Here is a 26827-nt window from a genome sequence, read left to right on the forward strand (position 1 = left end):
TGCTGAAAAAGTTTGCTGACCCCTGGTCTGGATGTTATCAGTAGGTCCCTTCCAAACATGTGATCCTGTATTTGTGAAGTTATAGTCTATAGGAGGAAACCTGCTGAACTGGTCAGACCAGTTTCTTTGTAAGATAATGGCCTTAGCTGGCAAGTTAAGTACTTTCATTTACATGTCCCAAAAGATTGATTGCCCTGTGGCCATAGAGACAAATGAGTGGGCCTTTTCCCAGCTCACCTGGCTGGCTGCCATATCATCCTAAGAGGGATAACAATAGGTGAAGGGGAGCTGTGTTTATGTGAGTTTTGGCTGGTGCTGGAAGCTGGAGACACAAAGACTTGTCTTGCTCTGTGCTCCGGGAACCTAATGGGGAAGCAAGACCTGTGCAGTGTTAATGCTGTGGTCCCTTCCATCCTATGTTCAGGTTGTATATGTGTACAAATAAAGCCACCCTAGACTGGATCTAGACACATCAAAGAAGTGTTTCAGGAAAACGCATTGTAAACTTTGTATGATAAATCACGTTGGCAAAAATGGAACTCCACAGCGCCATCTGGTGTCACAGTGTTATAATGCATGTACCACAGACTTTTTATTTACCAATCTAGCTGAGCGAGTCCCCAGTCTCCATTCCAAGGAAACTGCACCCTGGGTAAGCACTGACACCCTGGAGTCTCTTATCAATTAGAGATTGGGGGGCACACATTATTACAATTGCCTCTATATTCAGAGATCTGTGCCATTGCTTATGTAGCCATAATGGCACCACGCACAAGACGGAGGTATTAGCAGAATCAGGAAAACACCCAGATTTGCAGATGTTAAAAGGGGAGGGGTTAAAAAAAAGCCCAGTGAGGACTAAGCATGGCCAAGGAGTGCTGGGTTGAGGCACAAGGCCCCTCGAGATAACCTGTTTATCATTCATCCTGATTTGCTCACACAAATCTTACACAGTGGTTAGACTATGTCTGGCTTTATTGAAGTTTAATTCTAGTTTGTTTATGGGGTGGTTATATCACAAGGAGCATTCATCCTGATTTGGTGGCTGGGTGTTTAGACATCTTCCCATTAACCATCCATTCATAGAATCATAGAACTGTAGAGTTGGAAGGGACCCCAAGGGTCATCTAATCCAACCCCCTGCAATGCAGGAATCTCACACTTTTCAATACATAGCTCTGTTGCTTTCCTAAACCCAGTGAGTTTGTTGCACTAGGTCAGGGTTGGGGAACCTTTTTTCTCCTGAGGGTTACTGGGCAATCATCTCAAGACCACATGCCGGGCCAGTGAGAGGGGCAAAAGTTGGTGCAGCAATTAATGTAAATGTTACTTTTGTCCAATGGGCTAGTTTCATCACACATTCAAACGCCCCTCTCTATCCTCCATCCAAGCCAGGAAGAGACATCACCAGAGTTCAAAGACATGTTCCAGGCAGGCAAAGGCCTTTGGGGTGCGAATCAGGGGTGTGAATACCCCCCCCCCGGCTGTAAATCAGTGCAAAGTCTCCACAGAGGTAGTGTTAGGTCCAGGCAGGATGAGGGTTGCTTTTGGCTCCCTCATGGACATTGGCAAATCTATTGTTTCATAACCTTATTATCCCTACTTCTAGGGCTGTCATTCATTGCCCAAAGCTTTGATGTCCTCGGTTGTGATTTTCAGGGGATGGCGTCTCTTCACTGGGCTGCATTCCACAATCGACCCCAGCACACACAAATCCTGCTGCATAAAGGAGCTGATCCAGTGTTGGTGGACAAAGATTTTAAAACAGCTCTTCACTGGGCAGTCCAGGTATAGTACAGCTGTCAACCTTTTCAAAAAGCAAATGTGTCTCTTCACTTGATCCTGTTGTGTTTCATAATGTGAAACCACTGGAAGTAAAAACAACAAGAAGAACAAATGAGTAATCTGTAAGGTGAGCATGGGAAGTATATATTTCTCAGGATCCCAAATCTGCCTGGGGATCTATAGAACATTTTTCATAAGAGTTAATCCAGTTCTGTTACTCAGACACACCACTTGTAGCTAGGGAAGCAGAGGAAAGAATGCGACCAGGATTGGGCCATAAGATAAGGACAGAATAAATAAAATGAATCATTTACCCTCTTATAAAAATGCATAGAATTATGTCACTGTTTGTTTTGAATATGTCAGCGTGAGTTACGTTCATATACCCACGGCTACCTTCAACATTCAAAGAAATGAGTCACCTTTGTAGAAACTGGCTCACCACAAAGGATGCTTAATGACAAGAAATGTAAAAGCACTGACTTGTGGTTGAAAGAGGGATGGAAATGGAATGTACCACTGGCTTAAAAGACACGTGCTGAGGTCCAAAAATATGCATTTGTGCAAAGGCTTCAGCCAGGCCCCACAGCGGCATATAGTGTAATTGGACAAATGCCCAGCATGAACAGAGAAGTGCCAAGCCAGGCAGCTACAGCTGCCATCAACACCAGTATCCACAATGCCTCTGGGGTCTGCCTCCAATTTAGTATCCCTTTGTGGTGGTCCATCGAGGCCCAAAGTCGATCTGAGGAACTGAAGATGGAAGCTACAGGTGCCTGGCCCTGGCACTGTTTTTCCAGTCCCCTTTGGGAGCACAAAACTAGTTCGTTGGCATACCCACCAACTCCCGGTAAGAAAAATCTGGGATCAGCAGCAGCCCGGCACCAGCATGTCTGGACATGCATAGAAGCAGCTTCCAGTACCGGCTCTGCCTGATTTCCGGTGCCCAGACATGGGCAGAGCGGCACCCGAAATCGGTTTTGTGCATGTCCGGACATGCGCAGAAGGAGCCTACCTGGCAGGTAGGAAATCCGGGGGATTTACGGGATTTTTCTCTATTCGGGATAACAGCGGGAAATGGGTTTAAATATGGGGGTTTCCCGCGAAAAACGGGAGACTTGGCAGCTATGTTCGTTGGATCCTTGGCATCATTTGCTATCTACCCATTGGAAGCTCTCTCTTTTTTTTTATGATGCTGCCAGGAAACATAAGCAGAGCTGGGTGAAATGCATACGGTTGAGCAATCTAAACTATATTTCAAACGGGCATTAAAAATATTTTATTTGCGGTGCAGTAATACTCAGAATGGACTCTAGGCTCAGATTCCTCTTGATAAAAAAGAGCAGTGGAGACCTAGGGTGTCTTTGTAATGTTTGCTCTACAGTATTTACAAATACTCAAGTGGAGCTTACGTGGAGACAAACAAATAGCAGATCTGCAGAGAAACATGGAGACTCCAATGAGCTTCACCTTTGGCTGACTCATAGCTCTCTCTGTCCCTTTCCCTGTAGTATCACATTCAAAACACAAATCTGCTCTTTTGCAGTCTCTCTGGCCCTACCCCTCAGCTGTAAATGTGTCATGTTCTCTAAGCTCTGGTGGCGTCTCATTCAAAACCATAAAGAGATTCCTAGCTACCAGGAGAACTTAATCATTGGCTCCCATTGATAACATATAAACTGACCATTCTCCACTATTCAGAAGCAACCCACCCAACAGAAGAATGATTAACCAGCACTTGTAACACCAGTTTCACAGATTTGAGTAAGAGAAGCAAAACAGATTTAAAAGGCACTAGTTATAGGGACGCAGTTAATGGGACGCAGATGGCGCTGTGGATTAAACCACTGAGCCAAGGGCTTGCCAATCAGAAGTTTGGCAGTTCGAATCCCTACGACAGGATGAGCTCTCATTGCTCGGTCCCAGCTCCTGCCAACCTAGCAGTTCGAAAGCACGTCAAAGTGCAAGTAGATAAATAGGTATTGCTACAGCGGGAAGGTAAACTGCGTTTCCGTGTGCTGCTCTGGTTCACCAGAAGCGGCTTTGTCATGCTGGCCACATGACCCGGAAGCTGTATGCTAGCTCCCTCGGCCAATAATGCGAGATGAGCGCCGCAACCCCAGAGTCGGTCACAACTGGACCTAATGGTCAGGGGTCCCTTTACCTTTACCTTTTAGTTATAGGGAGGGAGGCGTTTATCAAATCTATTGTAATAAAGTGAATATTCTCACCCTGATTCCTCAGGTCTGAAGAACCACTTCTCCCAACATCTCTCTTTCTCCTCTCATTCTCCCTTGATTCACCTCCTAATCAATCATCTGGTTTGTCATCCTGGGATGTTGTTGGCTCCTGGGGTGCCCCTTGCCTTCTAAGTTCATTTCTGGGCACAGTTCAAAGTGCTCCCACTAATGCTTAAAGCCCTAAACAACCTAGGCCCCAACATATTTGAGTGACCCCCCCTACAGACCCCCACTGGGGTGTTAAGATTAGCAGAGAGAGCCCTCTTGTGAGTTTGACTACCCTCAGAAGTTCAGTGGGGTGCTAGCTCAGGAGAGGGCATTCCCTGGGGCAACCCCTAAGTTGTGGAATTCCATCCTCACAGATGTGTGGCTGCCACATTCACTATACAACTTCTAGCAAATGTTGAAGGCATGCCTCTTTACCATGGCCTTTGACCCTGATACGTGTGCTTAGAGGACCCACCCTATTCCGGTGACTGTAATTTGTTTTAAACATTTTGAATACTGAATTTTAAATTGTTGTAATCTGCCCCAGAACCTACTGGTGAAGGACAGGTAGTAAAAATAATAATAATAATAATAATAATAATAATAATAATAATAATAATAATAATAAAGCAACAAGACTGAACTCATAGCAACCATTTTGATGAAGTGGTACTTTCTGCATTAGAGAATACTGTATTTTTTCCACATCTCACAGTCATTTGTTGTTTGTTTGTTTGTTTGTTTGTCCGCCCCCCTTCCTCCCAAAAGAGCTCAGGGCAGGAAACAAACAAGTTAATAAAACAAAGTTTCTAAAAACATATCCTGCTGCCAACGGGAATTTTTTCCTACCGTTAACAACAAATTGTCTTTTAAAGCAAAGTTACCATTCCGGGGGGAAATACCGCTGAAATTGCTCTATCATGAGTCTCAAACACTGATTGAAGCTATATATCGGTTTAAATTTAATTAACAGACTGGTTGAAAGCTAAATATATAGCACATGCCTTTGCGGTGCAAGAGGGAACACCACATACAGTGGAACCTCAGTTTGCAACTACCTCTGTTTATGAACGCCTCTGTTTACGAATGCCGCGGACCCGGAAGTGTTTACCTCCGGGTTCTGTGGAGTTGGATGCGCAGATCGCTTCTGCGCAGCTTGCGCATGTTCAGAAGCGATCTGCACAGCGCGTGCGTGTGCAGAAGCGCTCTATCGGGGAGCAAATGCCTCCGTTTATGAACGCCTCCATGGAACAGATTGCGTTCGTAAACCGAGGTTCCACTGTACACACAAAGTTAGTAGGAGTAGTAGTTGCTGTTGTTCATTACGTCTTCTTCTCCGCGAACACACACATATATGGTTGGTTTTCAGAGCGGGAATCGGATCCTTTGCTCTATCATCCTGAGCCACCGCCAGGGTCCCTCGATCATAAACTACGACGATGAGAATGGGAAGACTTGCCTCCACATTGCTGCCGCTGCAGGATACAGCGACATTATCAGTGAGCTGGCTAGAGTCCCAGAATGCAACCTGCAGGCCCTCGACGTGGATGACAGGTGACCATGGAAACCAACTGAAAAGAGCTGCAGAGCTCTGGCAGGGACCCTCATTGTTTTTTGACCTACAGTCAAGGAGGTTTGGCGGCTTTCTTATGAAACGTGTCCCCTTATGAAATGATACTCTCCATGGATCCTCCTTGCTCAGCAACAACTCAGCAAGTGGGTTCCTTAACCTTTGCTGTTACGGTTCTGCAAAGGAGAAAAAGCAAGTGTTTTTGGAAGGCGTTTCTTAACATGTTGTTTGCTTAAATGTTGGCCAGAGTTGATTTTGTGCCACCACAGCTCACTAGGGAGGAGCCTTGTGAGTTATTATCTAATAAGTAATAAGGTAAAGGAGGAAGTGCTTCTTGCATGTCTGGGGTTTAAAAGGGAAAGGTTTACAGGGTAGACGATGAGAATCTCAGGTAGGCTTTTGCCCTTTCAAACAGAGGGCTCCTTCAAATTGCGAGCCATCTTCTGACAGCCCTTCAAATAGAAGACAGTCCCCTGTACAGTGGAGCGCATGGCCTCCCTAGGTCCCAGCAGCTCTCATTTTATTTTAAAAGTCTACTGTAAAAAGAAGAAAAGCCCACAATAGATAAGTATTTGCGTTTTTAGAACCAAAAGTCAGTATAGAAATGTTTTATATATATTTTTAAAAGAGTTTCAAGACATAAGGAGATCCCTTTTTTTTAATTGTTAAGAATGTTTTAACACTATGGTGTAAAAGCATATAATATCCATTTTATAAAATAAAATAAAGCTCATGGAAATTATCTTGGAGCACTGAGGTTAAGCAGGTATAGACTGGGTGGTTTTTCTGGATTGGAGACTGTTAGGAGCCCCATGTAAAAGTTGAATACAGAAATTATAAACAAACTTTTTAAAAAACAAACCTCTCTCCAACACACCATTTAACACAAATAATTAAATCTTCAAATATTTGTGCTGTGATGCAAAACTTCGATCTCAGTACAAAGTCCTATTGGCAAATCTCAAATTACATCCGAGTGTGAGATCTGCAAATATAATATTGGCTGTGCTGCCGAAATCCAGGTTTCTTTGGCTGCTTGATGTTGAAATTCAACTCTTTTGAAGTAGAGTCAGAGGGACAATGGAGATGGTATTTCATAGGCAAGTATCAGGAAGATTAACTGGACCTGATTGCATCCCATGAGCTCCAGGAATTTTACAAAGTCGTGGTTTATAGGAAGTGGTGAACTACTATGTTGCCTCTGACATGTAATTGCATTAAAATGAACAGTTGCCATGTCTCAAAAATCTTGACTCCATACAGGCGCTTGACTCCTCAGCTGGTTACAAAGCTATAAAATGATTTATTTTTCTGCTCTCTAGGACACCTTTGCACTGGGCTGCAGCAGCAGGAAAAACTGACTGTGTAAAGGCCTTGTTACAACTGGGGGTGGATTGCAGCCCAAGAGACATCAATGAGAACACCCCCCTGACGTATGCTATGTACTGCGGGCACACAGCATGCATCAAACTGCTGTCCCAAGAGAACAGGTAAAAAGCTTCCCTTTTCACTTCTCCTCCCAAAATAGCAAATAGGAACAATTTTAACCTTGGAGCTTATCAGGTTGTCCCTTACTGTAGTTTTCACTGAGGGCCTTGACCCTGCTTCCCCACTCCCCACCCAATGTAATAGCCACACCGTTGCAAACGGAGTTGCAATGAACATAGGAAGCTGCCTTATACTGAGTCAGGCCATTGGTCCGCTACCTCAGTGTTGTTGGCACTGGCTGGCAGCACCCGTTCAGAGAACGAGACATGAGTCTCTCACAGAGATGCCAGGTGCCCATCTGCATGGAAAGCAGATACTATATCACTGAGCTGTGTCACTTTTCCAGATTCTATTTTTGAGTTGAAACTATTCTGTGAGGTCATTTTTTTAAAAAAGTAAATCCTCCTGAAAATTCATCAGCATTTTACAGTTAATTTCTCCCAACAAACACGTTTTATGTTCAGTTTTCACTAATGTTCATATTTTTGCAAGCTATTTCCCCTAATACTGTATAATGTGATTTTGCATGTTATTCTCACCAATATAGTCACTTTCACGAACATTTCCCCCTAATATATGTATTTTTGTAAACATTGGTCGGCAAACTGCATGGTGAAATTCAGATAAGTGCAAAATTCAAGCAATAGCCGTGTTTCAGTTTGCATATTGCTTTAGAAAGTGTGAATTTGATAGAGATTCTGCTTTAAATGAGACCTGAATCAAATTTCTTCCTCATCCCTAGTTGTAACAGCATTTGTGTTGATTAACGAAACTCCCCACAATACCAGTGCCATTTTGAGAACTATCTTCATATTGTCTTATTGTGTTTTTAGACTCAAGTACTTTCTACTAAAGCTTAGAACAGGGGTGTTGAACTACATCATCCCTGACCACAGCCCTGAGGGAGGTGGAAGTTCACCAATATCGGGAGGGTCACAGATTCCCCATCCCTAGTTTAGAAGCTGTGAGGACACTGTCATTATATAATTTCATCACTAAGTGATTGCACTTAGTTGCATCTGGGTGGAGCATGGGTAGGCAAACTAAGGTCCATGGGCCGGATCAGGCCCAATTGCCTTCTGGATCCGGCCCGCAGATGGTCCGGGAATCGCTGCATGGATCGCCAGTGCGCACGTTCTTTCCCTCCTCCTCCCTCCCTCCTCCTGGCTTCTCCCCGCCTTGCCTAGAGGAGGAAGGGGGCTGGGCTTTGTTGGTGCCAGCAGCAGCAGTGCTCGAGCGGCTGCCATTTTAAGCAGCCCCTCTCCAGAGCCCTTTCGCACGCTGCTCATCATCCTGCCACCGCCAGCCCCTGCCACTCGCAAGACACAGGTAAGCAGCCACTGGGGCTCGTGGTGCTCTTGCATCATTTCCCCCCCCCCAAAAAAAATATAGTCCGGCCCCCCACAAGGTCTGAGGGACAGTGGAGCGGCCCCCTACTGAAAACTTTTGCTGACCCCTGGGGTGGAGTCAGGAGTTGGTGCTGCTATGCTCTTGTTTAAAAGAGATGATAACGTTTTTGTTCTGTAGCTTTCCATCAGAGAAAGGCACTGGTTTTATTAACATTTAAGTAGTGAACACAAACAAGGCTACCTTCCTCTCACCTCACTGCCTCACATATAAAACAAAAATGTACCTTTTGCTTTATATGTTTGTAGTTGCAACCCCAGGATTTATATACACTATACATTTAATGCACACCCAAAAAATCCTGGGAACAGTAGTTTGCCCCTCACAGAGCTACAGTTCCCAGCAACCTTAACAAACAGTGCCCTGATTCTTTGAGCGGAGAAATGTGCTACAAATCTGCTTCAAAGGTATCAGGCAGGATTCAGCAAATGAGTCCTATCAATGGAATCTCTGAGCAAGGGCAGGTTATAAATCTGAACTGGAATTTGTGAGACTACCTGTAACTAGAATCAGCTAGTCATACAGTCTTTGTTCACTGCTTAGCACATGTTCTAAATTAAGTTCGGAAGAAACAAGCCCTAGATTAGGTTTCAGTTTACATAATCCTCAATCTGATACATATCACATTCAAAGAGTCATGGACTATATACATATAAGAGAGTTCTTTAGATATCTAAGTGCAGTTTGAGAGATCTACCTTTGCATGAACATTAATTTTTTTCCTGTCCCTTAATAGTATCTGATCAAACATGTTTTGCAGGTTTTAGTAGTACTCCAAGAACCTGCAAGGCCTGTTTTGCCAGAGATCAATTGAAGCAGGCAAAATTATGTATACCCAATGAGTCTATCATATCATTATTAGGTGCAGCCTTAGAGCTGTGGTGGTTGTCCATTTGTTCTGGTTTATTGCCAGATTCACTTGCAAAAGAGGTTCATGGTTTCCTTTAAAATACCACCACGTACTGAAAAAAATCATTCTGGATACAAGATGTAACAATCACACAACTGCCCTACTAAATGGAAATGCACTATGAATCCTCTGTGCCTTTTGTATTGATGTGTCCATTTTTGAGGACAGTAATCTATGAAGGTGGAAATTTAGCAACGTTCTCCCTCCCCCCCCCAGTCTTTCTCTGCCCTTCCCCACCCTCCGGTTAATGACTACAGCAAGCCTTCTTTCCTGTGCTGTGAAGTGTGAGAGTGAAAATGCTTAAGCCTCTTTTCCGATAAATTTTCAGCAAACTACACTTCCTGTAAAGGTTTAGCAGAAGTTCACTACTTTGAGAACAACACTCTTGCTGCAACCGAACAAAGTTTAGGATATTGTTTGTTTGGTTGGTTGGTTGGTGGGGGTTGAGGTAAAATTATAACCCACTCCCAGTGTTATAGAGCTGCAAAGCTATGTTGTTTGTTGGTAAATAAAATAAAAATAAAAAATTCCATTATGCCGTAATCCTGAGATCAGGCATTAAAATTGTATAAATGTAGCTGGTTCTCTTAGCCAGTTTGTGAGCTTCAACTTTATCTACGTGTAACATTTCATTTGTTAAAATAAACTTTTTTTCGAATATTGGAGAATGCTGCTGGGAAATATGTTTATCATGACTTAGCAGACATATCAATAGGTCTAAAAATAGCATACCAGTTGAAAAATGAATGTTAATTCTGCATACTTTCACTATTGCAAGAATTTTATATGCAGAAATGTAGAAACATCCTTTTTAAGTCTAAGAAGTCACTATTGCACAAATTATGGGAATGGACTGAAATTCTTAAATTAACAGCTATATTGAAAGACCTAATAGGATTATGTTGCAAAAAGCAACATACAGACATGGATCCCTGTGACTAAATATATTAGACAGAAGTTAGTTTTTAAAGGAACAGAGGAAGAATTAAAGTATTCTGAATTACTTTTTGTATGTTTGGTATGTTTGTGTGTGTTTTTGTGTGTGTGCGAATAGATTGGGGTTGTATAATAATAAACAAAATGTGTAGTGTTAAACCTGATTTTTGAGAATAGAAGTATATGATCTTGTGAAAATTGCAAAAGTCGAGATATAAATTTGTGGGCAGAATTGCATGTTTTAAATATGGGTATGGTGGCTGACGGTGTTTAATAGTATTTTGATAAAAATATTTTTTCAAAAGTCTCAAGTTTTGTTTTTGTTTTTTAAGTAGAGTTTCTAAAGCGCGATAGTTTTCTTTTCTCCCCATGGATATTATTATTATTATTATTATTATTATTATTATTATTATTAGATCTGAGTTTGTCCATCAAGTTTCCAACCAGAACAATAAATTCCTGAAGAAGGAAGGCAAATTCAGCATGCTTAACCAAATCTTCTGCAAAAAGAAGAAGGGGGATTGGAAGTCAAACCCGAAAGACAAGAAAAGAGAGAGATCTCAGAGGGACGAAACCTCGGAGGTGGATGACATTATCACCACATTTGACTGCATTATGGATGCCAGCTGCAAAGGCTCCTCTGAGGAATGTGTCACATCGATTGACTTCAAACGAAGAAGCGCGGACACCAAGAAGTACCTCATCTCAGAGAATAACCCCTCGGACTGCAATGGCCTTCCACCAATAAGAGCTCAGAGTCTCCCGCCCATTACTGTGGGTCATTCTTTTTTAACAGCTTCTCACACGACAACCCCTAGCATGAATTTGGGTACTGACATCCACCATTTTGTACACCAGTCCCAAAAAAGCAGAAGTGAGCATGATTTGTCAGATCAAAGGAGTAGCCGTCAAACCCTGGACAATCCTTGGAAAGTTGACACTAACCAAATACTCACATGTAAAGTTTGGACGGCAATGCCTTCTGATAATAAACTGATAGGCGGATTGTACCCAGAAAGATCCAGTCATGTGCTGTTGTGCCCTCCCCACCTGCCCCACCTGCCCAATTCTCCATCAGGTAATTTCTCCCTGCTCCTCTCTGTATTTATTGCATGCGATCCACGAAGGCCCATAAGTGCCTAGCATGACATCATTGCATGCAGCAGTCAGAGCTGTTCTTCTTGTTCTCAGTATGAGAGTTTCCATACTGAAGAGTCAAGCCCCTATTAAGCTGAACTGTGGCCTTTTTCTTCAGAAGTGGGAATGAATAAACCCCACGCAGTTCACACCATTCTCTTCCACACACTTGTCATCCATCCCCTGTTTGGACATAATAATGCATATACCGTACTCTTTTAGTTCCCAATACTCAAACTGGGGGATCAAGGAAGTAGGGTAGTTTTGTTTCAAATAAGGCCAGATCCACCCCAAGCACTGGTCTAGCCATAGCATTACTATAATACCATTTCATTCTTTTTATATTACTTTTCAGTAATAAAAATTACAGTTTTGTTTTTAATAATCAAATTCTTAATTTAGCGCTACCTTCTGCATGGATGGCCAAGTTACAATGTAAGCCTTTATTCTGCACAGATATCTAAATTAAGGGGGGGGATTTGCACATGTACTAATGTCCCCATTTGTGAAATACCATCCTTCTTTCTATTCGTCTGATGCCAAACTTCACAGTTATTAGGAACCTGGTAATAACTGTTTCATTTTCCCAGCCAGGTTTTTTTAGCTGGGATGGATGAGTTTGAATATTTTAAATATACAGTGGTACCTTGGTTGTTGAACTTAATTCGTTCTGGGAGTCTGTTCAACTCCTGAAACCATTCGAAAACCAAGGCATGGCTTCCGATTAGCTGCAGCCGCTTCCTGCACTCAAGTGGAAGCCGCGTTGGATGTTCGGCTTCTGAAAAATGTTCACAAACCGGAACACTTACGTCTGGGTTTGTGGTGTTCAGGAGATGATTTCTTCAGGAGCCAAGCTGTTCCAAGTACCAAAGTATCACTGTATAGCATAAAATGCAACCACAAAATAATAGCAAATGGTTGTGTGTATCTGCAAGGCATCTGGAATGGCTTCTGGTTTGTGTTTTTAGAAATGAGCACTTGCTGGATTTAGAACTGGCATTTATTCCAATGACAATGTCTGTGGTTAGTACTGTGGGATTATTTGTTACACAGTTTTACCACTGGCACAGGCAATTTCTCTTGGATTGCTTTCATGAATATCATGGCTCAAGCATGCACAATCTGTTGTATTTCAATTGATACTTTCAAAAGTTGGAATGGAAACTCATGAAAGCTGTAAGCTTACACTGGTGAGATCTCTACTGAGAACTAGTTCCTTGGCTCACATTCTATAGCAAAAGTTGGCCATCCTGGTACATTTTAGTATCACAACTGGTGAGCACCAGACTGTTGTTCATGATGCAGATCTTACAAGGTATCACAAAACCTAAAGTGTGGTTGGGGTACATGTTCATCATGGGTTAAAAAGTCCATATTTTGCTGTCACTGCAAAGCTCTTAAGGAGTTCCTGAAATTTAAGGCCAAACTAGACGTAATGTGAGCAATTGCCTGTGATTTTTATTATGCTAGCCAGCGGGTTTACTAGCCATGGTGGCTGTGCCCTAACACCAGTTTAAGAAGCATTATGCCTCTGAATGCCAATTGCTGTGAATCGCATGTGGGCAGAATACTGCTGTTCTCATGTCCTGTTTGCCATATGCCTCTGATTGGCCACTATGAGCACAGAATGCTAGACTGGACGGTTCTTTAACCTGATCCCCCAGGTCTCTTCTTAGGTTCTCTGAGAGGGTGCTCTAACTCTTTCCCCTTATGCCCTTTCCCCAAGATGAACCATGCCTGCTTTGAGGTAGGGAGACAGCATCACCATCTGCACGTCGGATAATACTGCTTTGTTGATCACTTGGGATCAACAATCAACAGAATCAATCTGGGCCCTCCTTTCCCCCTGCCCTCAGCCCCATATCCCACCCTTGTTAGGCTCAGTGTCTTTTCAAAACAAACATAATTTGTGTGTCTGCATTTTCCTCCCATTTCAGGGGAAAGCTTTCAACAAGCAATTCCAGAACGACCCAAAGTCAAAGAACTAACACCCATTCGGAACAACTTGGCTCCCATACTAAACCACTGTGTTCAGAAAGGTAAGAGTATTATCTATGTGTGATCTGTAAAAAAAAGATGGTTTACTGGCCACTTCCTCATCCCCCGCCCTCCAAAAATGCTTAATCCTGATAATCTAAAAAATATTCTGCAAAGCTTTAGGTCAGGTGTGGGGAAGCTTTGGCCTTCCAGATGTTGCTGAACTATGACTCCCATCATCGCTGACTATTGGCCATGCTTGCTGGCGCTCATGGTGCGACGGCGCGACGGCACTTTTCCCCCTGGCGCCGTTGGGCCTGCCCTCACTTAAATATAGTGCACCCACCTCACAGAACACCAATTAGCCAAATTCCTACACTGACCTGCACATCACCCCCGGACGTTTGACGGTCTATTGGTGATGTGCCAACGACAAACGAAACACTTTCAGTCACTCACACACCTCAGACCAGGATATTGTAAAATAAAACAAGATAGTTTATTGAATGTTCTTATGCGTATTAGTTACGGTACAAAGCTTAAACGGTTTCAAATCACAGATGTTTCCTATACCGGCCTATTACCTCTAAATATGAATTACCGGCCTATTACCTCTAAATATAACTAATAATAATTATCACTAATCTCATAACACTGTATCCTGTCTGACTATCTCCCTATTTAACAGCCACCACAAATATAACCAGCTCTTATCTTCACACCAACTCTAACCTGACTGACTTCAACCAATAACTCCCTTCAACAACCCTATCTCCAACTCTCATCTCCCCTCCTGCCTGCCTGCTTCTCCCTATATACACCCTGCTTCTGGCTGGAGAGCTCCCATTGGCCGTTTCCCTCCCTGGCAACTTAACCCCTTCCAGGCCCTCTAGAGGTGAAACGCCACACTACCCCAAATTATCTTGTGGGGGACTTGTGTAAGGGGAAACTTAATAATTTGGAATCTCGGGCAGGATTTGTTCAAATAAACAAGAAAGATTTTATTAAACAAAGGAAGCTTACGACACAACGTGGGTAAAACATAGGATACTTCAGATTATATTGTTATTTCACTTCAGTTCTTCGTCAGTTGTTGCGCAGTTGTTGCCTCTTAATACTTTGGTTCTTAAACAAGGTGGTACTTCCTGCAGTGGCGGAGGAAGTCTCTCTGGCACCCGGGGCGGGGCACGCATGCACAGCAGCCCATACGGACACCTCGCGCGCACCCTTGGTCGCTCTGCAGCTGGGGGGAGGCAGAAGGCTATCTTGTCACCCCCGGGGTGCCCCTGCCCCCCCCCTTCATATGCCCCTGACTTCCTGTCAGTTACACACCCCTTTTACAACCCTACTCCTGAGGTACTCCAAGTAACAGACCCAAGGGATCACCACACCCCTCTTACAGTAACTGATTTGGGAGTCTTCTCTTTTTGTAGAAGAATCTCTCCCCTCCTGACTGGAATGAGACCTAAGTAGACTGTATCCTCACAGCTTCTACTTCTCTTGGCTCAGCCTCCCAGTTAATTCATGGCCTGCTACTCTTACAGAACACCACACTGTCCTTCACACAAAGCTCAGAGACTCCTTTCTCTGGCTTTTGATACACCGTATATTTTGTGTGTATAAGACTATGTTTTTTCCTAAATTTTTGAAGTTTAAAATAAGGGGTCGTCTTATACACGGATAGTGCATAGTGCATTTTCTTAATTTTGAGTCCCCAAAAATAGGGGGCATCTTATACATGGAAAAATACGGTATTCCTCAGAGTGGATGTTTCTACCCAGAACCAACTCTCTCTCCTTTCACTCCCTATCTCCCAACCTATTCTCCCAACCTCTATCCCAACCAAAAACTTTCTCTCAAAATCCTCCCCCTTTCAACGCCCCCTCCTGGAACCCCGGCCAATCATAAGCTGTCATTCGTTAACCATTTGCTGGCAGGGGAAAAGAAAAAGAAAACACTTGGTGAACCAACCTGCCCAGCAAAAACAAGCTGTTCCGTCACAATGGGAGCTGTATTTCAGCAACAGTTGGAGGGCCAAAGGTTTCCCAGAACTGCGTTAGGTTGTGACCATTGCTTATCCTATTCTTTATTTCTTACTATCAGAGCCAGTACTGTGCACCAATAAATTCCTGTTGCAGTGTAGGAACAGCAGGCTATACTATATTGTAGTGGTGGTGTTGTTGTTTAGTGGTGTCCGACTCTTCATGACAGACCTTGTAATATTGAAAGGCTGGGTGGAAAATGTTCAAAACAAACGTTGGTGTTTTGTCTGAATCACTTAAAACTCCTGCAAACAAAGTGATTTCTCCAGTAGTTTACCACAGGCTCAATTTCCCCCAGTAGTCAGCATGTTGCTTCAGTGGTTTACAGTAGCAAGTGGTGAGGCAAAATATCAGTTGCCTAGCTAGCAGAAGCACTCTATTTGGAGCACAATGTTTGCATGGCTTTTCTGGGTTGTTGTTTTTTTAAAAAAAACACTTTCCCAAGTTAATAATTATTCTGTTGTACAACCACGTTTTGAAGCTATAATGGGGAACTGTACTGTGATCTGAAAAAATAGGCAATACTAGCTGTCAGAGCAACATAATCTAAAAACTGTCAGTCTGAAACCACATCCCGATAAGAGCCAATGCAATATCGACAGTCATGTGTGACTTGCATTTTGATTAGTTGATTAGAGGAGCTGAGAACCTTTTAAATTAAGCACAATGTTGATTAGTAAAGGCATACCAAGATTAAATTTCTAGCCATTTCCTGCTATGGAGAAAGGGTTCCTGCCAAGACAGAGAGAATTTGAATTAAGTTAAATTCAGGTTTAAATGTATATTATAGTAAGAAGTGAACTGCACAAAAATACATAGTAGTGATTTTTTAAAAATCAAATAAAGAAGGGGTAGAAAGCTGTATAGCTTAGGAGAAAACTTTAAAACCTGAACATTTTAACAGTAAAAATTAAAGAAAAACAAAGAAGAATGGGTGTAAAAAGCAAAGAGGAACCACTTAAAAATAGAACTGCAAAAGAGAAGTATGTTATTCAGTGTTTATAACAAGTAGAATTGGCATAAAAAGAGAATAATGATGTCTAAATGTTTCAGGAAATGATATTTCCACATATCATTCTTTGTATGAAAACTTGTGATAAGTTCTTGTTGAAAAGTCTGGAGCAGCAAACAGCTGCACTTTTGGAAAATGTTATAGTGAGGATGAAACCTACTCAGTAGTATTGGAGGGAATGGCTCTCATTGTCCTGGATCCCACAGAGCAATAGGACAATGAAATCCAGAGAATGGTGGGATTTGGCTAGTTCAACAGTAATAACAACACAGACACATCATTTGTGTATCTGAAGAAGTGTGCATGCACATGAAAGCTCATACCTATGACAAACTTAGTTGGTCTCTAAGGTGCTACTGGAAGGAATTTTTTTATTTTTTGTTTCAACTACGTCAGACCAACATGGCTACCTACCTGTAACTTCATTTAAAGATGTTATACACCAGACACCTAGTTTTCAAAAACACCTTGCTGTCTACCAAGGTTATATGGTCTCAGCAGCCGCTCCCAGTCACCAGTCTAGCTGCCGCATTCTGGATTAGTTGTAGTTTCCAGCTCACCTTCAAAGGTAGCCCTAATAGAGCTCATTGCAGTAGTCCAAGCGGGAGATAACTAGAGCATGCATTACTCTGTCAAGACAGTCCGCGGGCAGGTAGGGTCTCAGCCTGCGTACCAGATGGAGCTGGTAAACAGCTGCCCTGGATGCAGAACTGACCTGCGCCTCCATGGACAGCTGTGAGTCCAAAATGACTCCCAGGCTGCACACCTGGTCCTTCAGGGGCACAGTTACCCCATTCAGGACCAGGGAGTCCTCCACACCTGCCCTCCTCCTGTCTCCCACAAACAGTACTTCTGTCTTGTCAGGATTCAGCCTCAATCCATTAGCCACCATCCATCCTCCAACTACCTCCAGGCACTCACACAGCACCTTCACAGCCTTCACTGGTTCCAATTTAAAAGAGAGGTAGAGCTGGGTATCATCCACATATTGATGGACACCCAGCCCAAACCCCTGATGATCTCTCCCAGCGGCTTCATGTAGATGTTAAAAAGCATGGGGGAGAGGACAGAACCCTGGGGCACTGCACAAGTGAAGGCCCAGGGGTCTGAACACTCATCCCCCACCACCACTTTCTGGACACGGCCCAGGAGGAAGGAATGGAACCACTGTATAACAGTGCCCCCAGCTCCCAGCTCCTCTAGACGGTCCAGAAGGATGTTATGACATTCTAGATGAAACTGCAACAAGGGGATACCAGACACACCCACCCCTCCATATATCATGGTTTCAAATCAAAATCTACATACGGGGTTGACATCTTCATCAAGCTGTCCAGTAAAACCCCAGAGGCTGCTTCTTCATCACAACCAGTTCAGACCTAATTAGCATATATGCAAGAGGCAAGTACCCAGTCTGCCCATGGAAAGCAAGAACAGTTGAAGTGTGCATAGTACAACCGTTTTACAGAGGAGCAGAATGCCAGTATTACGATGGTGCATCTTAAAGCAGTTATGAGCAAGTCATGCATACATATTGCCTGCAGCATAGCCCACTAAAGTGCACTAAAAAGTATGCATTTGACAAGCTGCATTATCTGTTGGTTTGTTTTCTCACTTTTCTCTCTTTGCTTTCTTCCAGCTCAGCTACCACCCAGCCAAGCTTCTCAGGGTGTCAAGGAGACAAAGTCATTGTCTTTAAACTCCTTAAGGACTGGCGCCTCTGTTCTCCCGCCAGCACTTACCACCAAATCCCCCAATGCAGGACTCTCTCGGAGTAATTTGCTGTACTCTTTCTTACCAGTGCTGTCAGCAGAGCCTCTCCGAGTCCTGCCTGCCATTCCAAGCCAGAAGGAACCCAGCCTCGCAGAAGCACTTAACCAATCGCACTGCAAATCGAACAGTGACAATTAGCTCAAGAATCCAACTGGCAGATAAAAACCATTTGTACACATTGCTTTCAAATCCATTGTCAATCAGAGAGTTAGCAAACAGACTGTTTTAAAAATCAAGCAGCACTTATCGCAGCAATCTATTGGGGGCATTTATTTAACTTAATAATATATTGGGAAAGTGCTAGCAAATGTGCTGTGGAAACAGAAGGGGGGACAATGAAAACAGTTTTTCTTAACTTTGTCATTTAGGCCTGGGAGCCAAGCAAGAGTGCCTGTTTCCAGTGTCCAGTCAAATGTACTTAATATTTAGCACATGTAGATCTCTTTGAGGTCTGATTTGCATACGGTGCCACCTTCAAGAGGCCACTCAAAAGGATCTACCTGTGCAGGACAGGTACTCCAAACATCAGGCATTACATTCAACTGAGTTGTAGGACATACCTACACAGCATTTATATGCCAGTATTCTGTGGCCCAGATGGCAGCCATGTTCATGTGCAAATGCTCCAATCCTATCAGTCACCACACGGGCTAAGAACCTTTTAAACAGGATGTCTCTTATATAAAGCATGAACCCAGGTAAGTGCCTTTCAGAACTATCCCCACACAATGGTCTTGTTCATTCATCATGATAGGCTACAGGTTGTCTTCAACCATGGTTTAATTAAGAACACCCCTGCCCTGCTAATATTCCCTCTTGGTATTTTTCTGTTTTATGGCTCATGGTTTGTTTGAACCAAGAAAATCATCCAGGTTCAGATGATGAAAGCCATACTATGGCTTATTTGGGTGCCGTGGGGGGGGGCCAGATAAGCAGGAGAGGAATCAAGGGGAACAGTATGGCAGGAAGCAAGCACATTCATGATTAAAGAATGGTTTAAGGCAAACAGGCTTGTTTTCCTGTGCAAACCAGGTGAAATGGCTGACCCAGTTCAATCATCTCTAATTCCAACATCTTTGCTGGGATGCTTAACACAGGCATGTGACCTGCACAGTGAGAGGAAAAGAAACCTAACAAGGCCACCCTTCATTTTCCTTCCTTTCTGCTTTCCTTCTAGAAATAAACAAATACAGTAATGTTGTTCCTTTGCCAGTTTGTGTGGCTAGAAGAATAAGGCATAACTATACAAACAGATTTTCATACTCTTATCTAAAGAAGGTCACACAGACCTATGGCCAGAAAAAATCCCTTCCACCACCATCCCACTTCCTGCTCAGAGGGATCTTCTCCTTCTTCTCAGGTTACTCCTTCTCTGGAAGTTCAGATCCTTTCCCTCCACCTCACAAAGGTCATGGTTATTCATCAATCCCTTTCCATCTTCATTATATCTAGCCTAAGTATGTAACTACCAACTAAATTCATAGGGAAATGTCTAAAATCTCTCCCAGACTATTCTCCCTAAATCTGAGGGTCTGTGCTTGGGTGACTGACCTTACACCCCAAGCCCTGCTGAATTTTAAGCTGACAATAGGCACTTGTAGATGCCCTCTTGAGAAAGCTATCAACATCCACTACTAGCCAAGATATCTCTGCAGACCCTCCAAGTCTCCCTATTTTCCAGGGACGTTCCCTGATTTAGAGAAGCTGTCCCGTTTTCTTATTTGATCCCGGAATGTCCCAATTTTCTTTAGGTTGTCCTTATTTTCATTGGAGAAATGTTGAAGGTATGGAGTTATGTGACCCCTCAAGGTGTATGAAGGCAATCCTGTATAGGGAAGGTTTTTTAAATGTTTAATGTTTTATTGTGTTTTTTTATATGTTGGAAACTGCCCAGAGTGGCTGGGGCAACCCAGTAAGATGTGTGGAGTATAAATAGTAAAAATTATCACTATGGAATGGGATGTCCCTATTTTCGTTGGAGAAATGTTGGAGGGTACGTCTGTGTGGTATTGCAAGTGACCACAAGCGGGGAGAGTGCTGTTGTACTAATTTACTTCACGACATTTTGTTTTCCTCCAATTTTAGAAAATCTTAGTGAGATTTTTGCAAGCTGATTCCAAGCAAAATAGTATGCTTGGAAACCTTCAGGCAATGATCTGTCATTTATTCTCCAAAAGCACCACGCCAGAAATGTTCATGACTTCTTTAACCAATGTAGCACAATGCCATCATTTTGGTAAGTGAACAAGACAACTGCATTACAGTCTGAATCTCTTCATTTAGAAGGGTGTATCCATTTCATTTTATTGGAAGTGATTGTGGTTCTTAAGCAATGACAGACAACCTTTTTATATGATTTTAAAAAAAACGGACACCAACAAACCAGCTGGTCCTTATTTACACTACTGCTAATTTGTTGCCAAGAAATGCCTCCCTTGTAATTTTGTAGGAATGTATTTCCTTTTTTTTTTATTGCAAAAATTGTAATTATGTTTCCCAGAATATTTCTGAGACAAAGACCAATCCTCGCTGAATCGGAGCTCCATCACAATTACCATACCTTCCCCCATCCTTGAGTACAAAGTTCACCAAGTACATCAACAGGGGCCACAAGATGAGCAGAAAACAGTCACGGAAACCTGAGAATGTGGATGGAAATTATACCATCAGTTGTGCTGCATGTCTTCAGAGTCTGCAATGTAGGGAGAGAAGTTAAGCTTCACCATCACCACCAATTGCCTTCTGTAGCCCCAACTCTCAACAGCTGTTCTCCTAGTTCAGTTCCAAATGAATGTTTTGGATGGAAACACAGTTCTGGGTTGGAGAAAAGAGAAGCAGATGAGGGAGAAATTAAAGGTAGAATGCAGCACATAAGACAGGGATGAGCAACCTAAGACTCTCCAGACATTCTTGGACCCCAACGTCCATCATCCTCAGCATGGACAATGGTCAAGGATGATTGGAGTTGTAATCCATCAACATCTGAAGGGCTGTATGTTCCCCATAAGGGAAGCATCAAGTGCCTTCCTTCCAACTTCTACTTCTGCTCTGAAAATTGTGCTTTCCCAGTCCTGTTTTGCAGCTGAAGAACCCTGTGCTATGTGGTGAAACTCTGTTCCCATCCACCCTGTATCATGAGAGCAGTATCATGCCACTTTAAATAGCCATGGCTTCCTATAAAGAATCCCAGAAACTTGCTGAGAGTTGTTAGGAGGCTCCAATTCACAGAGCTACAATTCCCAGTGTGGTTTAGCAATCAGCCCCTCTTCCCAGGCCACTTACATCTTGGTAGCATAGGTGGGGGTTGGTCACTGGCCCCGAGAGGGTTTTCTTGAGCCTGCAGTGTGTCCATTGTGGCAGGAACTATCCTGTTCTTACTGGGCTCCTGAGAAAACAGGGACTTGCTGGCAGCAACCAAAGCAGAATCCAGTCCAAAGTCAGAGCCCAAGCAAGCAGAATCCACAACAAGGGTCAGGTGAGAGGCAAAGTCACAGCAGTCTACAAACACTAGAGCTATTTCTTGTATCTAAACAGAACTGTTAAGTTCCCTGAAATTACGGTAGTTATTTCCTCAGTTATGTTCTTGGATTTGTGTATTCAGTTCAGGAACAGTTTGTACATGTGCCTTGCCAAAGGTTACAGTAGAAGCAGCTATTGGAGAAAAGGCACTCATGGATGGAATGCTTTTGTTGTGTTTTGTTTTAAAGCCTGAGACTGTATTGACCTGCAAACAGTATCAGTCATGCCAGGCAGGGCAAGGCAGCCTCACCCCTGAGGTTCTTCCAACTGATTGGTGCAGCGGCAGTAGTGAAGGAAACTATTGGTGGCCATCAACTTGCTTAACATTTGCACCGAGATGTTCCCACTTGTTTGTCTTCTCTTTCATCATTTGTGCCTGTTTCTTTCTCCACATCTTCAATGTAGACTTAATTCATGTATGTGATACACAAGAGAAACCACTCAACAGGAGTTATGGTTTGCCAATTTAAAATAAGAGTCCTCCCAAAACCAGCTCCAAGATCACAACATGTCAAATATGTAAGACATATTTTCTTTTAATCTTTGTTTTATGATTTTGTTTCTCTTTGGGCTTCTTTTAAACTAAATTCTTCATTGGCTAATAAATAGGAAGAATGTATATTTGCTCCCATGTGCTTCTCTCACAAAGCAACACCTTATACTTTTCCAATATGGTGATAATTATTGTGCTTTAAAAAAATGTGGTCTATAATAGCTGAAGTACAGCTTCATATTCTTCTTGCTTCACACATAACAAAGGTTTAACCGTATACCTGAAGGAGCCCCAACCCCCACCGTTCAACCCGGACACTGAGATCCAGTGCCGAGGGCCTTCTGGCAGTTCCCTCATTGCGAGAATTGAGGTTACAGGGAACCGGACAGAGGGCCTTCTCAGTAGCAGCACCTGCCCTGTGGAATGCCCTTCCATCAGATGTCAAGGAAATAAGCAGCTATCCTAATTTTAAAAGACATCTGAAGGCAGCCCTGTTTAGGGAAGCTTTTAATATTTAATGCTGTATTGTTTTAATATTCAATTGGGAGCCGCCCAGAGTGGGGGGGAGACTCAGCCAGATGGGCAGGTTAGAATTATTATTATTATTATTATTATTATTATTATTATTATTAAACATCTATTCAGAGATATCACTTTCTGTAGACAAGAAACCTTCAGTTAGCTATTCGCAGAATCATAGAATCGTAGAGTTGGAAGGGACCCTGAGGGTCATCTAGTCCAATCCCCTGCAATGCAAGAATCAACTAAAGTATCCATCACAGATGGTCACCCAACCTCTGCTTAAAAACCTCCAAGAAAGGAGAGTCCACCACCTTCCGAGAAAGTCCATTTCATTGTTGAACAGCTCTTACCATCAGACGTTCTTCCTGATGTTTAGTCAGAATTGCCTTTTTTGTAATTTGACTACATTGGTTCGAATCGTACCACGGTTCTATGAAATCCCCTAAAATATTCACCCACTTCTTATACGAATCAAGTTACAGGAAAAGGCATGGGATGGGCTGCAGTCCATTTTTTTCTTCTTTTGCCAATTTCACAATGATACAACTTGACCTTGACTTTGAAAACAAAAAAAGAGGGAATGTTCACCCTTTTCCTGTTTTTGTTCTTTGAACTTTTCAGTTGGGTGAACTTTCTGAGATTACTTTCTTTTCCCTTTTTTAAAACCTCACAAATGCAGAGCAAAAATGAAATGGGCAAACGAGTGTTACACATCAGTTATCATTTTTCTGTTCAAAAGGGGAAACCGAGTGGAAAATACGTTGATCAAGCAGCCTTGCACTTTGACAAATTTAGGTTCATATTTGATCTAATGCTTTATTATTCCATAGCCTATAATGATTTACATAATCCACATTTGGTTTGGCCCTTAGGTAGATGGGGGTTGCGGGTCTCTGCCCCCCCTGACCCAACCACAGTTATTCTGCCTGAGCATGTTGTACTTGACTGCAGTTTTACATCCCACAATATTCAGATGAAGGGCAGTATGCAAGTTTAATAAATAAATTTACTTCAGCCAGCAAAATGTCTTAAACAGATCCTGCTTCATTCTGGCTCTACCAGGAATTGACTGGTAACACCAAGCAGTCTATCCTGAGATCATCTGTGTTCAGATATAATTGGACGCTGTTTTGAATAAAGACGGAAACTTTCAAAACTGCACTGATTTTAGCCACTGATTTTGTACCACCTTGTATATCACCAGCAGTACCACCCTGGATGCAACCTAAGGGACATTCCTACTGGCTGTAGACCAGGGATGAGGATCCTCTGGCTTCCAGTTGTTGCTGGACTCCCATAACCTCTGAACATCTGATCATAGCCGCCAAGTTATCCCTTTTTTACAGGGATTTTCCCTTATGCTGAATAGGCTTCCTCGCGAGAAAAGGGAAAACTTGGCAGCTATGCATCTGATATCTTGGCTGCAGCTGCTGGGAGTACTTAATGCACAATTTAAGAAAAGACAACTGGAGAGACCCTGTGTCACCAGTGATCCATCTAGCCCAGTTCCACCTACATGACTCCATCCTGTAGCCACTCTCAAAGATCTCTTTCAAAAGGCCTTCTAGCTGAGATCCATTAACTGAAGATGCCAGGAAGTGAACCAGGGTGGCCATCTTTCCTACTTTTCAGAGGAAAGTCATCTATTTGAAAGGCTGCCCATCTAAGTGTGGCTGCAAGATAAAAAAGCACCCTAACACGGAAGAGCAGGGGCTTTGAAGTTGCCCGTTAACAGAGAACACCTGGCCAGCAGTCGCAAAGGTCACCTTGTCACAATCTTCCCCATTATGAGATTTAATGCATTTCTATTTAAATTAAAGTAATTGTTTCCATGCAAATAAATTAGCATATTGCATATGTATCCTGTTTTGTTTTGTTTTTGTGACTTGTGTCCTCTTTTTTTGGCAATGCATACCTGGCCACCCTGCATTGAACTTGGGATCTTCTGCATGCAAAGCATATGCACAACAGAGCCAGTGAAAAAGAGGTGCCAGAACTCACCACGAACACCTCCCTTGTTCTTCTATAATGGCAATGGTATTGGTACCCACTCGAGAGGTGCTGGAACTGAGTTCCAGCAAGTTCCAGCTGGGGAAAAAGCCCTGAACAGAGCTATGGCCAAATCCCTTTTTACAGAGAAGCATTTTCGCTCTGCACAGACTGGGCACCTTTTTATTGCATTGCATTGTAACTCTGACCTTGAAAACATATTTGGGATCTGCTGGTTAAGGAGAGGCTGCCAGTCGCATAATCTCCAGAATCCAGTTTGCCAAAAGAACCAAAATGCTAAAGGGCAGAGTTGTGGTGAACCAACAAAGACTGCTGTGTGGTTTTCCATAGTCTATTCTGTTCCTTATTTACACCAGAGATGCCTTTCTTTGGAAATGTGATGGCTTCATTGCCAAGAATCCCATTCTCTATATTCTGCTCTGCTGAGAAATGTTTGTAAAAAATATAGTGGAGTTTGACGGGTGAGCCAAAAAAGCATATGGGAGGACAGATGTGAAGATCTTTTGGGGAACATAATCCCTCTGCTATCGGTCAGTGAAAGTAAAGAATGGCCTTCCTAGAAACCATTGTCATATCCTGAAACACTCCTTTCTTCTGAAATGTTTCAAGGGCTGTTTTCTCAATGGCACAGCTTTTTCCTGGTAAGTTTAATTAATTTAGTATTGCCAGTCGTGTTAAGGGGAGGGTCTCAATCCCATGGTTCTTTCGTAACATTAATGGAGGCAGTTTCCAGCAACTAGTATTCAACAGCATTGCTGCCTCCAGAAGCAGAGGCAGAACCTAGCCAGCATAGCTAGTAGCTGTTGATAGCTTTATATTCCATCAGTGGCGTTCCTACCCCAGCTGGTACCGGGGGCGGCGCCTGCGTGGCGCCCCATGTGGAATGCGCATGTGCGCTATCCCAAGCGTGCGCACTCTGCATGGGGCGGGGAGCATGCGCAGTCCGCACGGGACGGCTCGCAAGAGGCACCCTGCTCTGCCAAACTCAGGGAGGGAGGGGAGAGCGAGGCAGTGGCCCGTCACCTCCCCAGCCCAGTGAGCTCCGCCTCCACGTGAGGCCCCGCCCCACCAGCCACTGTTGAGTGGCAGATGGCAGCAAGCAGCATGGGGCGGCCTCGCCGCAGCGGCCGTCATCGGTGGAGGTGTGGAGGGGCCAGGGGCGCTGCCCCCTGCTGAGTGGAGCACAGGGCAGCCCGCCCCCCCCCCGCCCCCCGTTGCGATGCCCCTGTATTCCATTAATTTGTCTAAGCCAGGGGTCCCCAAACTAAGGCCCGGGGGCTGGATGCGGCCCAATCGCCTTCTAAATCCAGCCCGCAGATAGTCCAGGAATCAGCATGTTTTTACATGAGTAGAATGTGTCCTTTTATTTAAAATGCATCTCTGGGTTATTTGTGGGGCATAGGAATTCGTTCATTTCCCATATATATATATATATATATATAGATATAGATATAGATATAGATATAGATATAGATATAGATATAGATATAGATATAGATATATAGATATAGATATAGTCCGGCCCCCCACAAGGTCTGAGGGACAGTGGACCGGCCCCCTGCTGAAAAAGTCTGCTGACCCCTGGTCTAAGCCTCTTTTAAAACCATCCGAGTTGGCGGCCATCACTGCCTCCTGTTGGAGCAAGTTCCATCGTTTTAACTATGTTCTGCATGAAGAAGTACTTTCTTTAATCTGCCCTGAATCTTCCAACATTCAGCTTCATCAGGTGTCCCCAAGAATGAACCTATAGATGCAGCCGAAACATATATAAGTTTGTTCAAAGGTTAAGTCTTGCTGAGTTTGGCGGGATTTGCTCCCAGGTAAGCGGCCAAAGGGTTACCAAGAGAAAGATTAAAAGTAAACTTCTTGAGCTTCGTGTAGAAAATGGGTGGGAGATCTTGGTTGAAACAGAAGTCAGCGGATAGTTTACAGAAGTTACTTCCTCCAATTCTTTTGTGGAAAGGAGGATGCTGACAATTAAAGCATGAGTCCCTGGATATGCAACTGGTACTGGCAAC

The 26827-nt window shown here is 43.3% G+C and overlaps 1 protein-coding gene and 1 long non-coding RNA gene across 3 annotated transcripts in view; one reads left to right on the top strand and one right to left on the bottom strand.

The window, feature by feature from the left end:
- ANKRD55 (ankyrin repeat domain 55) overlaps positions 1–20221 on the top strand; it is a 40529-nt gene extending 20308 nt beyond the window's left edge. The window contains exons 6-11 of one of the 2 annotated variants that reach the window (XM_088652699.1): positions 1660–1788; positions 5383–5567; positions 6906–7073; positions 10741–11402; positions 13399–13500; positions 18132–20221. In XM_088652699.1, coding sequence (XP_088508825.1) covers positions 1660–1788; positions 5383–5567; positions 6906–7073; positions 10741–11402; positions 13399–13500; positions 18132–18403 — 1518 coding nt within the window. In that variant the 3' untranslated portion in view covers positions 18404–20221. The remainder of the gene's footprint in view (positions 1–1659; positions 1789–5382; positions 5568–6905; positions 7074–10740; positions 11403–13398; positions 13501–18131) is intronic. The other variant, XM_088652700.1, reaches the window with a different exon arrangement.
- Positions 958–21674, bottom strand: LOC148684449 (uncharacterized). The gene is made up of 4 exons (XR_015945986.1): positions 21548–21674; positions 20930–21079; positions 18291–18378; positions 958–1868 (listed from the first exon to the last, which is right to left on the bottom strand). It is a non-coding gene; the product is annotated as an uncharacterized LOC148684449 (long non-coding RNA).
- Between the last annotated feature and the right edge of the window lie 5153 nt (positions 21675–26827).

This window comes from Zootoca vivipara, chromosome 10 (assembly GCF_965207765.1).
Source record: "Zootoca vivipara chromosome 10, rZooViv2.hap1.1, whole genome shotgun sequence".
NCBI classification, from domain to species: Eukaryota; Metazoa; Chordata; class Lepidosauria; order Squamata; family Lacertidae; genus Zootoca; species Zootoca vivipara.